Raw genomic sequence first — 16,439 nt, 5'->3', positions numbered from 1 at the left:
TATATTCCATCATAATAAATACCCAGATCTACGTCCTTCTACAGAACCTAATAATTGTATGATACAATATTGTTCTGCTCCAGGAAGACATCCAGGCCTCTCTTGAACCCCTCGACTGAGTTCGCCATCACCACCTCCTCAGGCAAGCAATTCCAGATTCTCACTGCCCTAACAGTAAAGAATCCTCTTCTATGTTGGTGGAAAAACCTTCTCTCCTCCAGACGCAAAGAATGCCCCCTTGTGCCCGTCACCTTCCTTGGTATAAACAGATCCTCAGCGAGATATTTGTATTGTCCCCTTATATACTTATACATGGTTATTAGATCGCCCCTCAGTCGTCTTTTTTCTAGACTAAATAATCCTAATTTCGCTAATCTATCTGGGTATTGTAGTTCTCCCATCCCCTTTATTAATTTTGTTGCCCTCCTTTGTACTCTCTCTAGTTCCATTATATCCTTCCTGAGCACCGGTGCCCAAAACTGGACACAGTATTCCATGTGCGGTCTAACTAGGGATTTGTACAGAGGCAGTATAATGCTCTCATCATGTGTATCCAGACCTCTTTTAATGCACCCCATGATCCTGTTTGCCTTGGCAGCTGCTGCCTGGCACTGGCTGCTCCAGGTAAGTTTATCATTAACTAGGATCCCCAAGTCCTTCTCCCTGTCAGATTTACCCAGTGGTTTCCCGTTCAGTGTGTAATGGTGATATTGATTCCCTCTTCCCATGTGTATAACCTTACATTTATCATTGTTAAACCTCATCTGCCACCTTTCAGCCCAAGTTTCCAACTTATGCAGATCCATCTGTAGCAGAATACTATCTTCTCTTGTATTAACTGCTTTACATAGTTTTGTATCATCTGCAAATATCGATATTTTACTGTGTAAACCTTCTACCAGATCATTAATGAATATGTTGAAGAGAACAGGTCCCAATACTGACCCCTGCGGTACCCCACTGGTCACAGCGACCCAGTTAGAGACTATACCATTTATAACCACCCTCTGCTTTCTATCACTAAGCCAGTTACTAACCCATTTACACACATTTTCCCCCAGACCAAGCATTCTCATTTTGTGTACCAACCTCTTGTGCGGCACGGTATCAAACGCTTTGGAAAAATCGAGATATACCACGTCCAATGACTCACCGTGGTCCAGTCTATAGCTTACCTCTTCATAAAAACTGATTAGATTGGTTTGACAGGAGCGATTTCTCATAAACCCATGCTGATATGGAGTTAAACAGTTATTCTCATTGAGATAATCCAGAATAACATCCCTCAGAAACCCTTCAAATATTTTACCAACAATAGAGGTTAGACTTACTGGCCTATAATTTCCAGGTTCACTTTTAGAGCCCTTTTTGAATATTGGCACCACATTTGCTATGCGCCAGTCCTGCGGAACAGACCCCGTCGCTATAGAGTCCCTAAAAATAAGAAATAATGGTTTATCTATTACATTACTTAGTTCTCTTAGTACTCGTGGGTGTATGCCATCCGGACCCGGAGATTTATCTATTTTAATCTTATTTAGCCGGTTTCGCACCTCTTCTTGGGTTAGATTGGTGACCCTTAATATAGGGTTTTCATTGTTTCTTGGGATTTCACCTAGCATTTCATTTTCCACCGTGAATACCGTGGAGAAGAAGGTGTTTAATATGTTAGCTTTTTCCTCGTCATCTACAACCATTCTTTCCTCACTATTTTTTAAGGGGCCTACATTTTCAGTTTTTATTCTTTTACTATTGATATAGTTGAAGAACAGTTTGGGATTAGTTTTACTCTCCTTAGCAATGTGCTTCTCTGTTTCCTTTTTGGCAGCTTTAATTAGTTTTTTAGATAAAGTATTTTTCTCCCTATAGTTTTTTAGAGCTTCAATGGTGCCATCCTGCTTTAGTAGTGCAAATGCTTTCTTTTTACTGTTAATTGCCTGTCTTACTTCTTTGTTTAGCCACATTGGGTTTTTCCTATTTCTAGTCCTTTTATTCCCACAAGGTATAAACCGCTTACACTGCCTATTTAGGATGTTCTTAAACATTTCCCATTTATTATCTGTATTCTCATTTCTGAGGATATTGTCCCAGTCTACCAGATTAAGGGCATCTCTAAGCTGTTCAAACTTTGCCTTCCTAAAGTTCAATGTTTTTGTGACTCCCTGACAAGTCCCCCTAGTGAAAGACAGGTGAAACTGCACAATATTGTGGTCGCTATTTCCTAGATGCCCGACCACCTGCAGATTTGTTATTCTGTCAGGTCTATTAGATAGTATTAGGTCTAAAAGTGCTGCTCCTCTGGTTGGATTCTGCACCAATTGTGAAAGATAATTTTTCTTGGTTATTAGCAGAAACCTGTTGCCTTTATGGGTTTCACAGGTTTCTGTTTCCCAGTTAATATCCGGGTAGTTAAAGTCCTCCATAACCAGGACCTCATTATGGGTTGCAGCTTCATCTATCTGCTTTAGAAGTAGACTTTCCATGCTTTCTGTTATATTTGGGGGTTTGTAACAGACCCCAATGAGAATTTTGTTACCATTTTTCCCTCCATGAATTTCAACCCATATGGACTCGACATCCTCATTCCCTTCGCTAATATCCTCCCTTAAAGTGGACTTTAGACAAGACTTTACATAGAGACAAACCCCTCCTCCTCTCCGATTTTTACGATCCTTTCTAAACAGACTGTAACCCTGTAAGTTAACTGCCCAGTCATAGCTTTCATCTAACCATGTCTCGGTTATTCCCACTATGTCAAAGTTACCTGTAGATATTTCTGCTTCTAGTTCTTCCATCTTGTTTGTCAGGCTTCTGGCGTTTGCGAGCATGCAGTTTAGAGGATTTTGTTTTGTTCCAATCTCCTCACTGTGGATTGTTTTAGAAATGTTCTTACCTCCCTTCTGAGTATGTTTTCCTGGGTCGTCTTTGTTCGAGTCTAATGTTTTTCTTCCCGAGTGGACCCGAGTCATATATTGCTGGATGATCAACAGCTTACTAAAGAAAAAGAAGCTTTGATTGAGGTAGCAGTTAGGATGAGTGGGCTACAGGACGGCCAAGAGCAAGAGGATTTGGGTCCTGCCAGTGCTGCTACTGCCGTTCCTTCATCCTCATCAGATGAGGAGTTTGATTTTGACAAGTATTTGGATGACATGGAGCAGGCAAAGCGTTGCTGCAGGGAAAAAGATTCCACTCCCACTGAAAACAGATTGACCAGATTTCAGCAACGTTTTTGACTTGCTCTCAAAGAAGTAGAAGAGTTCAATCGTTCATCAAAACTGTGCACGAGGCAATTCCTTTACACCCTGAAATTGTTAGAGATGTCGCCCATGTGGTTATTGCTTTACCACCTACCCAAGTTAGTGTCAGATGTGAGGTCATCTATGGAGGAGAATCTGATGAAGGAAACACTATTTCTCAGAAAAATATTTCGAATTGAGAGTCCTCAGAAGTTGATACCTTTTTAATGGCTAACTGAAAAGATGGTAACAAATTGCAAGCTTTCGAGACTACACAGGTCTTTTCATCAGGCAAAGACTAAAAGAAATTCTGAAGTATCACATATTTATGCACAACATAGCACAAAAAAAACATGGATAAGACAGGTGACATAAAGCAGAATTACCATGAGTGTTAAACAGTTATGTCCATAAATATTGGACCAGTTCTTAGATAAGGAATGTTTTATTGTCCTCTGATCGGGGTCTGGTTCTGTTGTGATGACCCCTCCATAGTCTGAGGGGCAAGTTCCTTGGTTGATGTAATAAGACATAAATCCATGCAACACATTCATTCCTGCACTAAGACTGTCAAAGGTCATCATCAGTTTATATTCCCAGACTCTTCTGTCTCTCTTAGATTTGAAGCTACCTTTTAACACAAGTAATTTCATGTCCATAATGTTATGATTTAGGAGACAAAAATGTTTGGCCACAGGTAGATCCATTCTTTTTTCTCTTATTGTATGGCGATGAGAGTTCATTCTTGTTCTCAGTTTCTGCCCTGTCTCCCCTACCCCTACTCTCTTAGGATAACATTGTCACCTATAACCACTGGGTGGCACTCTGGCATCTGACCATTGCCTGTCTATTTCACCTTCTATTTCTGTATTTTTTACCCGAATTTTTACTTGCCTCACTTAGGTATACAGATATTAATACTAAGATCTGGGACTTACTGTATTTATTCCAATGTACATAAGATTTATTACCACTTATGTCACTGGTAAAATATTCCCCTTTATTCTAGCTTTTAATTGTACGTTTTATTGTACTTTACCGAATAAAGATGAAATATTTTTACTGATTAATTGGGCAGTTTAATTTTTGTTGGCATTTTATTTTATCTTCCGGCAGCGAGTGCCCATAGCCTGGAAGAGCAAAGGTATAAAAGATGATCTTTGCCTCCTGGATGTAGACAGGTATAACTAATCTCACCTGTATGCCCATATTCACAACTAATGAGACCCACAGGACCTCACTTATTAACCAATGGCTGTCCGGCATTCTCCCAGGCGAGGTGGAAGGACTGACATCCACAAACAAGCAGAACATAAAAAATCCTCAGTGCCTTCTAACAATGACTCTCCAGATGTCACTGTTTGATAGAAGGACGGAATCCAGCCAACATAAACCCATCGTCATCTCCACCAAGTGTGGGATTTATCAGTCCAAGGAGTCCAGAAAGTTTCCAGTGGATTTGCAGCAGCAAAGCGGCAGTAATGGCGTCGGCCAATTTATCACGTGTTGAGGACTTGATTTGTGGCACTATTATACCGGTGTGACAGGTTCTCCTCCTCACAGACTTCACAGCTCACCAACCCTACAATGGCAGCTGGTGGAGAAACATGTGACCTGATCCGCCCATCAGTTTCCTCAATTTCATCTTTCCTATGTGAGGTTTCCTATAGGAGGAGACTGATGGGCGTCTCTGGTCACATGCTCCTCCACCAGCGGCCATTGAAGGACTGGAGAGCTGTGCAGTCTGTGAGGAGGAGAACCTGTCACACCTGTATAGTAGTCAGTGCCACGAGTCATGTCTACAGAAAGTCATTGACACAATGACATGGATGCTAAACCTAGAAGGGGCGTCTCTTCCTGTGATGTCGGGGTTGTCCCTTTTTCAATCATCCAAACGGAGCGGTTTCTTCTATATTTAAATGATCCAACCCCTAGAAACAGATAAACTCATAAGAGATAATGGCCGTGACGAACGTCGTGGCAATGAATGTAGGTACTGAGGAATTTCTATAGCGCGTTGAAGATACTTTGTGCGCTCCTGCTTTTGGTTGCTGTTCACACTCGTGCACTGTAGAACTGTATGTGCATTTGGCTCGGCTGCATCCAGCTCCGTAACTGCTGTTCCACATGCAACCAGTTGATCAGTTTTTTATGGACTGGTTATAAACTGCAATTTCTCAATTCATGTTTTTATTTCTTTTCTGTTGGACTGTATGCAGAGCTCCATGTGTCTGCCACAACTGTTGTCGGGTGTCCCGGGACCAGGGGCTCCTTCCCTGTCCATAACGCTAGGGGCGCCCTAGCTGTTCCCTGGGTTACTTCTCACAGTGAAGAAGCCAAGGCCACGTACTTTGCCTTAGCTCCTGAATCCGCCCTCAGTCTGTACCCTTCCCTCACCCAGGGTAGAGAGGAGTAGTGTACTGTAATACATCAACCAGACTAACAAGGTAATAAGGGATAAAGGAAAATACCAAACATACAAATATGCTGAAAGAAAGAGAAAGGTCAGCACCTTCAAAAATCATACAATGATCTAATACCACTAGGCAAAAATATACAGTTATATGAAAAAGTTTGGGCATTCCTATTAATCTTAAGCTTAATGTTTTATAAAAATTGTTTTTTTTGCAACAGCTATTTCAGTTTCATATCTAATACCTGTTGGACACAGTAATGTTTCTGCCTTGAAATGAGGTTTATTGTAATAACAGAAAATGTGCATTCTGCATTCAAACAAAATTTGACAGGTGCATAAGTATGGGCACCCTTATCATTTTCTTGTTTTACATACTCCTACCTACTTTTTACTGACTTACTAAAGCACTTTTTTTGGTTTTCTAACCTCATTGAGCTTTGAACTTCATAGCCAGGTGTATGCAATCATGAGAAAATCTACTTAAAGTGGCCTCTTGCAAGTTGTTCTCCTGTTTGAATCTCCTCTGAAGAGTGTCATCATGGGCTCCTCAAAACAACTGTCTAATGATCTGAAAACAAAGATTATTCAACATAGTTGTTCAGGGGAAGGATACAAAAAGCTGTCTCATAGATTTAACCTGTCAATTTCCACTGTGAGGAACATAGTAAGGAAATGGAAGAACACAGGTACAGTTCTTGTTAAGGCCAGAAGTGGCAGGCCAAGGAAAACATCAGAAAGGCAGAGAAGAAGAATGGTGAGATCAGTCAAGGACAATCTTCAGACCACCTCCAGAGAGCCGCAGCATCAACTTGCTGCAGATGGTGTCACTGTGCATCGGTCAACTATACAACGCACTTTGCACAAGGAGAAGCTGTATGGGAGAGTGATGCGAAAGAAGCCATTTCTGCAAGCACGCCACAAACCGAGTCGGCTGAGGTATGCAAAAGCACATTTGGAGAAGCCAATTTCTTTTTGGAAGAAGGTCCTGTGGACTGATGAAACCAAGATTGAGTTGTTTGGTCATACAAAAAAGCGTTATGCGTGGCGGCCAAAAAACACAGCATTCCAAGAAAAACACTTGCTACCCACAGTAAAATTTGGTGGAGGTTCCATCATGCTTTGGGGCTGTGTGGCCAATGCCGGCACCTTGAACCTTGTTAAAGTTGAGGGACGCATGGATTCCTCTCAGTATCAGCAGATTCTTGACAATAATGTTCATGAATCAGTGACAAAGTTGAAGTTACGCAGGGGATGGATCTTTCAGCAAGACAATGATCCAAAACACCGCTCCAAATCTACTCAGGCATTCATGCAGAGGAACAATTACACTATTCTGGAATGGCCATCCCAGTCCCCAGACCTGAATATCATTGAGCATCTGTGGGATCATTTGAAGAGGGCTGTCCATGCTCGGCGACCATCAAACTTAACTGAACTGGAATTGTTTTGTAAAGAGGAATTGTCAAAAATACCTTCATCCAGGATCCACGAACTCATTAAAAGCTACAGGAAGCGACTAGAGGCTTTTATTTTTGCAAAAAGAGGATCTACTAAATATTAATGTCACTTTTCTGGTGGGGTGCCCATACTTATGCACCTGTCAAATTTTGTTTGAATGCAGATTGCACATTTTCTGTTAGTACAATAAACCTCATTTCAAGGCAGAAACATTACTATGTCCAACAGTTATTAGATACATGAAACTGAAATAGTTGTTGCAAAAAAAACTATTTTTATAAAACATTAAGCTTAAGATTAATAGGGGTGCCCAAACTTTTTCATATAACTGTATATAACTGAACATGAGGTTCTTAGTTTAACATTCTGATCAGACTGTATGAAGCCCACTGCCATGTCATGGCAAACCTCGTAGTGGGTCCTACCGCCCTAACGGAGCAGAGCCATGCGGTGACCACCGCCACAGCAGCAATGCACCAGCAGGGCAGATGGCCCAGTGCCCCACAGCACCCATAATGCAAGACTGAGTCCCCATGACTCCACACCGTGCCGCTCCTTTAGGGAGGTAGGACCCACTATGAGGTTTGCTGTGTCGTGGCAGTGGGCTTCATACACTCTGATCAGAATGTAAAACTAAGAACCTCATGTTCAGTTATATAAATTTATGCCTAGCTGCTTTAGATCAATGTATGATTTCTGGAGGTACGGTTAATGCTCTTTTTTTGGTACAAACATACAAATATACTCACATAGACAACAGAGGAATGCATCGGGGAGTGGAGGACAGGGAAAAAATAAAGTAGGAGAAGAAAGGGAATTATCACACACAGTCACAGATAAACCCATCAAACGTCTTCTCCAATAACAATCATCAACAACCTCCAGCCATGCATAAGCTAACTCTGACAGTGAGTGCTAGCCAGGGCCCAGATTATATTGGAGATGGGAGTGGCTAACGGTGAACAGCTGATAGCCTTAATGCAGGAAAGCTTCCAGGAGCTCTCAACTGAGCAGATTAACCCCTGCACTGCTAAAACAAATTTACACCATTTGATATGAAGGTGAAGTGCTTCTAATCAGTGCAGGAGTAGGAAATCAGACACTGTGGTCTTCTGGCTCCTCTCTGTTGCGGTAACCCTGTGACAGTGTCCCTCCATTAACATTACACACTACTTCATCCCTCCCTTCCCATCATCTCTGCTCGTTGTTCAGCACTTCGTGATTTATTTTTGCTCACAGTGATGTCATCATCATGTCACAGGAAGCTTACAGCATGCACCCTGCGCTGGCTCCATACACAGGAAGAAACATTAGTAGGAAGTGGGAGGAAAAGCAGGGGTCTCTCCTGATGTTGCTTGTGGCTCTCGTGGCTCCACTGAGTGTACAGAGGGCACAAGTACTGGGTAGGGCTGCCATGTTCATCATCGCTGGTTCCTGGCGCTGCAGAGACATGTACCACAGGAAGGGCACAGAGCTGTGGGGACAGAGTCTCTTGTAGTAGATTCAGACGAGTGTCCCAGAGTGCATGACGCAGATGTATCCCAACCAGAGAGACTCCCACCGGCTGCAGCGAGGGCGACGTTCTACCAGACACCTGCAAATCACAAGATAGGACAATTTCACACTCGTCTGTAGGTTAGGAAGACATAAGCAGAATGTACAGGGTACTGGGGTGCTCCTGGTACAAGAGTATGTGGTAGGGTTCCTATGAGACTATGGTTGGATTCAGACAGACCCTCATAAAAAGTATAGGGAGCAGTGGTTAGGCTCAACAGTGACCCTTATACAGTATAGGAAGTGGTGTTCAGGCGTCGGAGGTCCCTCTTGTTTGGTGTATGGAATGATAGCTAAGCTCTCCATAATAACTATAGGGGAAGGTGGCTAGGATTGGATAATTAATGTGCAAATTGCCTCTACAGAGAAAAAGAGGACTTGAACTCTATAGCGCCATAGAGTTCAAGTCCTCTTTTTCTCTGAAGAGGCAATTTGCATATTAAATTTCCCAGAGGAGCGTTGCACGGCACATTAGCCTCCTTACCTTGACAAGCCAGAGCTGGTATGTCACTTTCCACATGCTTCAGTGGCTAAACTCAAGTAGGCCCCCTTATACATTACAGGTTTTCATGGCCAAGCTTAGGTTGTCCATCTTATAGTGTAGGGAGTAGTGGCTAAGCATGGGCAAGTCCTAAGATACCTTATAGGGTCTCGGGATTAGGCTCAGGTGGTCTTTCTTATGCGGTGGCTAGGCTCAGGTGGTCCTTTTTATATGGTGGTGGCTAGGCTACGGCGACTTCTATTATAGCAGCACAGGGTTATTGTAATACCGTGACATTGGCCAACAGACTCCTTCAGTACTTAATGTACTTCCCCATACCTGCACCCGTAGATGGTAGCGTTCCAGCTCTCGGTGGTCTTCCAGTGCCTGTTCCTGCAGGAGGCTGTGAAGGAGGTGATGCGGATGCTGGAAGACACTCATGTTATAGCTGACGTTGAGAGGTGAGGGCTGAGAAATGTATGTGGAGAGAAGCTTTAGGCGCAGGTGTAAACCCTTGATCCAGGTCTGCAGAGAAACGGGGGAAGTTGAGGAGTAAACATTCCACCACATCGGTACATGACCTTCACACAGCGCTTTCCTGAGCTCCTGACACCGCCAGCAGTAGCAGGAAGAAACGGCGGCTGTCACTTCTCGTGTGGCTGCTCGAAACAGAGTGTGCAGCAACTTCCACTCGCCAAGAAGGAAACAGATGAGAGGACGTGGATTGGTCTGTCCGGCTCGTGGCTCATCAGTATCCACTGCTGCTGATGGATTCTTGTCAGTTTCAATTGGCCACTTAGTGGTCATAGTTTCTGCTTTGGCAATAGAGCTGTGGATCTGGTTCAGTTTTGGCCCCTGCTGACCACCTAATGAGACACCTCGAGCGTCCATCTCCCTTTGCAACCTCTCCGTCTCATATTCGAGCTCCATGAGAAGAGTGAGGCACTCGCTTACTGTTTCATGTACCAGTTTGGAGGGTGTATATCCACATTCTGAAGAGAAGCACCTAGAATGGCCCCCATGGTTTTTGTCTACGTCAGGGCAGGAAGTCCAGACATCCTGAGTGGAGAGCAGATCACAGAGAACCTTGTGCCCATACATTTTGGTGGTCACAGTCTTCAGCCCCTCGCTCAGGCCCAGAGCTGCTGGATCCCTCATAGAAAGCAGCTTCTGCAGCGACCGTGTGACTCCAGGGATCCATGGGCCTGAAAAGCAGAAGCAATGAGATGACAAGAAACCCCAAAAATCAGGAGGGACCCTCCGCTCTCCTGAACCTACAGGGCACGCATCAGATTATCTAAAGCTGATAATGAATTATGGCTTGTAAGAGACATCAAAAGCAATACAAAAAGGATTTTGGGGTTATGTCAAAAGTAAAAGAACAGTCAAAGATGCTATAGGAGTTTTACAGGGTGAAAAGAGTTAAATGGTTAAAAATGATACTGAGAAGACTGAACTTTTATATTGTTGTTTTGCATCTTTGTCTCAGAAAATAAATGTAACATCTGATCTTCACTGTACTATTGAAGGAATAGAAGAATCCACACTATCTATAAACAGAGAGGTGGTGAGGGAACATTTAACTAATTTACATGAATTTACATCTGCTGGTCTAGATGAATTACATCCTAGGGTACTGAAAGAGTTAGCAGAGGAAATTGCGGAACCACTAGCCAGAATCTTTGAACATTCCTGAAGAACAGAGGTCCCAGAAGATTGGAGCTGGGCAAATATTGTCCCTACTTTCAAAAATGGGGTAGAAGGTGAACCCAGGGAACTGTAGGCCTGTGAGCCTTACTTCTATACTACCAGTAAAGATCTGTGAAATTATTCAACTGCATGTATGTAAGTACTTGGATAAGAATACAGTTATTTACCGGAGCCAGCATTGGTTTATAGCAAACAAGTCACTATGATGGAATCACTGACTGGGTGGATCAGGAAATGTAGTTGATATAGTAAATCATGACTTCAGCAAATCATTTGATAAAGTATCTCATACTATCCTTATTGAAAAAATGACCAAGTATGGGATTGACAAGGCTACGGTTAGGTGGAATCATAACTGGCTCAGTGTTAGTACTCAAAGAGTGGTGATAAATGGTTGCACATCCAGTTGGAAGAATTTCTCAGTTGGAGTACCACAGGCCACTTTTATCAATGATGTAGATGCTGGAATTGAGGGTAAAATGATTAAAATTTGCTGATGATACAGATATAGGGGGAAAGCTAATACTAGAGAAGAGAGAGAGAGGATTCAAAAAGATCTAAATAAACTGGAACTGTGGGCAACAACTAACAGAATGGTTTTTAGCAGGGAGAAATGCAAGATTTTACATCTGGGAAAGAAAAATTAAAATTACTGTATTTTCCGGCATATTAGACGACTTTTTAACCCCTGAAAATCATCTCAAAAGTCGGGGGTCGTCTTATACGCCGGGTAAGGCGTGTGCAGGGAGCGGTCCTGTATGGTTCCCAGGGTCTGAAGGAGAGGAGACTCTCCTTCAGGCCCTGGGATCCATATTCATGTGAAAAAAAAGAATAAAAATAAAAAATATGGGATATACTTACCCTCCGATGGCCCCCGGCTCTCAGCGGTGCAAGTGGCGGCCTCCGTTCCTAAGGATGCATTGAGCGAAGGACCTTCGATGACGTTGCGGTCATGTGACCGGTCACGCACCGCACACGCCGTATAAGATGACTGGGCGTATAAGATGACCCCCGTCTTATACGGCGAGTATATCCCAAACTCCATATTTTATATGGAAAAGTTGGGGTTGTCTTATACACCAGAAAATACGGTACATCTATAGAATGGGAGGAACAGAACTAAGCAACATAACGTGTGAAAAAGACTTGGGTAATAGATCACAGACTGCACATGAGTCACCAGTGTGATGCAGCAACAACAAAGGCAAACACAGTTCTAGGATGTATTAGGAGAAGCATAGAGTCTAGATCACATGAAGTAATTATCCCCTCTACTCCTCCTTGGTCAGGCCTCATCTGGATACTGGGTCCAGTTCTGGGCTCCACAATTAAAAAAAGACATTGAAAACTGGAGCAAGTTCAGAGAAGAGCGACCAGGATGATGAGCGGACTGCACAGTATGTCCTACGAGGAACAAATAAAAGGATCTGGGAATATTTAGGTTGCAAAAAACAAGGCTAAGAGGAGACTTAATAGCTGTCTACAAATATCTGAAGTGCTGTCACAGTGTAGCAGGATCATCATTATTCTCATTTGCGCATGGAAACACGAAAAGCAATGGGATAAAACTGAATGCAAGAAGATACAGATTATATATTAGAAGGGTGATAGTGAGGGTGTCAATGAGTGGAACAGGCGGCCACAAGAGGTGGTGAGTTCTCCTTCAATGGAAGTCTTCACACAGAGGCTGGACAGACATCTGTCCGAGATGGTTTAGTGACTACTGCATTGAGCCAGGGGTTGGACACGATGACCCTGGAGGTCCCTTCCAACTTTACACAGTTACACCGGTATAAATTAGTCCCTGGTCCATCAAGTCCAACCTTTCTCCACCAATTGTACATTTCGTCACTAATTTAGCTACAACCCACAATGTTTTGTGTTCTGAGCAAATTGTCTGACCCTTTCTTAAAAGCTGTTATAGTGTCGGCCATTACTACCTCTTGGTCGGAATCCACTGTCTGACTGCTCTGACTGTGAAGAACCCTTTCCTATTTAGCTGCCGGAATCGCCTTTCTTCCCACCATAATGACCGTCCCCTCGTCTTCAGTACGGTCCTTGGAAGGAATAAGTCCTGTGCCGCCCTCTGTACTGACCACACACATATATTAGACATGTAAATGAGATCTCCTCTGAGGCGTCTGTATTCTAAGCTAAACAAGCCCAAGTTTTCCAACCTTTCATTATAGGAGAGGCCTCCATCCCGTGTAATGTAGGAGAGGCCTCCATCCTGTGTAATATAGGAGAGGCCTCCATCCTGTTTAATATAGGAGACGCCTCTGTCCTGTGTAATATAGGAGAGGCCTCCATCCCGTGTAATCTAGGAGAGGCCTCCATCCTGTGTAATATAGGAGAGGCCTCCATCCCGTGTAATGTAGGAGAGGCCTCCATGCCGTGTAATATAGGAGAAGCTTCCATCCCGTGTAATATAGGAGAGATCTCCATCCCGTGTAATATAGGAGAGACCTCCATCCCGTGTAATATAGGAGAGACCTCCATCCCGTGTAATATAGGAGTAGCTTCAATCCCGTGTAATATAGGAGAGATCTCCATCCCATGTTATATAGGAGAGGCCTCCATCCTGTGTAATATAGGAGAGGCCTCCATCCTGTTTAATATAGGAGACGCCTCTGTCCTGTGTAATATAGGAGAGGCCTCCATCCCGTGTAATCTAGGAGAGGCCTCCATCCTGTGTAATATAGGAGAGGCCTCCATCCCGTGTAATCTAGGAGAGGCCTCCATCCTGTGTAATATAGGAGAAGCTTCCATCCCGTGTAATATAGGAGAGACCTCCATCCCGTGTTATATAGGAGAAGCTTCAATCCCGTGTAATATAGGAGTAGCTTCAATCCCGTGTAATATAGGAGAGGCCTCCATCCCGTGTAATATAGGAGAGGCCTCCATCCCGTGTAATGTAGGAGAGGCCTCCATGCCGTGTAATATAGGAGAAGCTTCCATCCCGTGTAATATAGGAGAGATCTCCATCCCGTGTAATATAGGAGAGACCTCCATCCCGTGTTATATAGGAGAAGCTTCCATCCCGTGTAATATAGGAGTAGCTTCAATCCCGTGTAATATAGGAGAGATCTCCATCCCATGTTATATAGGAGAGGCCTCCATCCTGTTTAATATAGGAGACGCCTCTGTCCTGTGTAATATAGGAGAGGCCTCCATCCCGTGTAATGTAGGAGAGGCCTCCATCCTGTTTAATATAGGAGACGCCTCTGTCCTGTGTAATATAGGAGAGGCCTCCATGCCGTGTAATATAGGAGAAGCTTCCATCCCGTGTAATATAGGAGAGATCTCCATCCCGTGTAATATAGGAGAGACCTCCATCCCATGTTATATAGGAGAAGCTTCCATCCCGTGTAATATAGGAGTAGCTTCAATCCCGTGTAATATAGGAGAGATCTCCATCCCATGTTATATAGGAGAGGCCTCCATCCTGTGTAATATAGGAGAGGCCTCCATCCCGTTTAATATAGGAGAGGCCTCCATCCCGTGTAATATAGGAGAGGTCTCCATCCCATTTAATATAGGAGAGGCCTCCATCCTGTGTAATATAGGAGAGGCACCCATCCTGTGTAATATAGGAGAGGCCTCCATCCTGTGGAATATAGGAGAGATCTCCATCCCATGTTATATAGGAGAGATCTCCATCCCGTGTAATATAGGAAAGGCCTCCATCCCGTGGAATATAGGAGAGGCCTCCATCCTGTGTAATATAGGAGAGGCACCCATCCTGTGTAATATAGGAGAGGCCTCCATCCTGTGGAATATAGGAGAGGCCTCCATCCCATGTTATATAGGAGAGGCCTCCATCCCGTGTAATATAGGAAAGGCCTCCATCCCGTGGAATATAGGAGAGGCCTCCATCCTGTGTAATATAGGAGAGGCACCCATCCTGTGTAATATAGGAGAGGCCTCCATCCTGTGGAATATAGGAGAGGCCTCCATCCCATGTTATATAGGAGAGGCCTCCATCCCGTGTAATATAGGAGAGGCCTCCATCCCCTGTAATATAGGAGAGGCCTCCGTCCCATGTTATATAGGAGAGATCTCCATCCCGTGTAATATAGGAAAGGCCTCCATCCCGTGGAATATAGGAGAGGCCTCCATCCTGTGTAATATAGGAGAGGCCTCCATCCCGTGGAATATAGGAGAGGCACCCATCCTGTGTAATATAGGAGAGGCCTCCATCCCGTGGAATATAGGAGAGGCCTCCATCCCGTGTAATATAGGAGAGGCCTCCATCCCGTGGAATATAGGAGAGGCCTCCATCCTGTGTAATAAAGAAGAGGTCTCCATCTCGTATTATAGGAGAATGTAACTCAGGATCAGTAATGTAATGTATGAGCACAGTGACTGCACCAGCAGAATAGTGAGTGCAGCTCTGGGGTATAATACAGGAGGTAACTCAGGATCAGTAATGTAATGTATGTACACAGTGACTGCACCAGCAGAATAGTGAGTGCAGCTCTGGGGTATAATACAGGAGGTAACTCAGGATCAGTAATGTAATGTACACAGTGACTGCACCAGCAGAATAGTGAGTGCAGCTCTGGGGTATAATACAGGAGGTAACTCAGGATCAGTAATGTAATGTACACAGTGACTGCACCAGCAGAATAGTGAGTGCAGCTCTGGGGTATAATACAGGAGGTAACTCAGGATCAGTAATGTAATGTACACAGTGACTGCACCAGCAGAATAGTGAGTGCAGCTCTGGGGTATAATACAGGAGGTAACTCAGGATCAGTAATGTAATGTATGTACACAGTGACTGCACCAGCAGAAGTGAGTGCAGCTCTGGAGTATAATACAGGATGTAACTCAGGATCAGTAATGTAATGTATGTACACAGTGACTGCACCAGCAGAATAGTGAGTGCAGCTCTGGAGTATAATACAGGAGGTAACTCAGGATCAGTAATGTATGTACACAGTGACTGCACCAGCAGAATAGTGAGTGCAGCTCTGGGGTATAATACAGGATGTAACTCAGGATCAGTAATGTAATGTATGTACACAGTGACTGCACCAGCAGGATAGTGAGTGCAGCTCTGGAGTATAATACAGGATGTAACTCAGGATCAGTAATGTAATGTATGTACACAGTGACTGCACCAGCAGGATAGTGAGTGCAGCTCTGGGGTATAATACAGGATGTAACTCAGGATCAGTAATGTAATGTATGTACACAGTGACTGCACCAGAAGAATAGTGAGTGCAGCTCTGGAGTATAATACAGGATGTAACTCAGGATCAGTAATGTAATGTATGTACACAGTGACTGCACCAGCAGAATAGTGAGTGCAGCTCTGGAGTATAATACAGGAGGTAACTCGGGATCAGTAATGTAATGTATGTACACAGTGACTGCACCAGCAGAATAGTGAGTGCAGCTCTGGGGTATAATACAGGATGTAACTCAGGATCAGTAATGTAATGTATGTACACAGTGACTGCACCAGCAGAATACTGAGTGCAGCTCTGGAGTATAATACAGGATGTAACTCAGGATCAGTAATGTAATGTATGTACACAGTGACTGCACCAGCAGGATAGTGAGTGCAGCTCTGGGG

General features: G+C 43.8%; 1 protein-coding gene across 1 annotated transcript in view; it reads right to left on the bottom strand.

Annotated features, from left to right (window-relative positions):
• Window positions 1–7,756: 7,756 nt before the first annotated feature.
• DNHD1 (dynein heavy chain domain 1) overlaps window positions 7,757–16,439 on the bottom strand; it is a 349,228-nt gene continuing 340,545 nt past the window's right edge. The window contains exons 41-42 of the mRNA XM_069760007.1: window positions 9,485–10,350; window positions 7,757–8,704 (exon numbers count right to left, since the gene is read on the bottom strand). Coding sequence (XP_069616108.1) covers window positions 8,366–8,704; window positions 9,485–10,350 — 1,205 coding nt within the window. The 3' untranslated portion in view covers window positions 7,757–8,365. The remainder of the gene's footprint in view (window positions 8,705–9,484; window positions 10,351–16,439) is intronic.

This window comes from Ranitomeya imitator, chromosome 3 (genome assembly GCF_032444005.1).
Source record: "Ranitomeya imitator isolate aRanImi1 chromosome 3, aRanImi1.pri, whole genome shotgun sequence".
NCBI lineage: Eukaryota > Metazoa > Chordata > Amphibia > Anura > Dendrobatidae > Ranitomeya > Ranitomeya imitator.
Note: the sequence above shows the minus strand (reverse complement) of the source record. Positions and strands in the feature narration are given on the sequence as shown.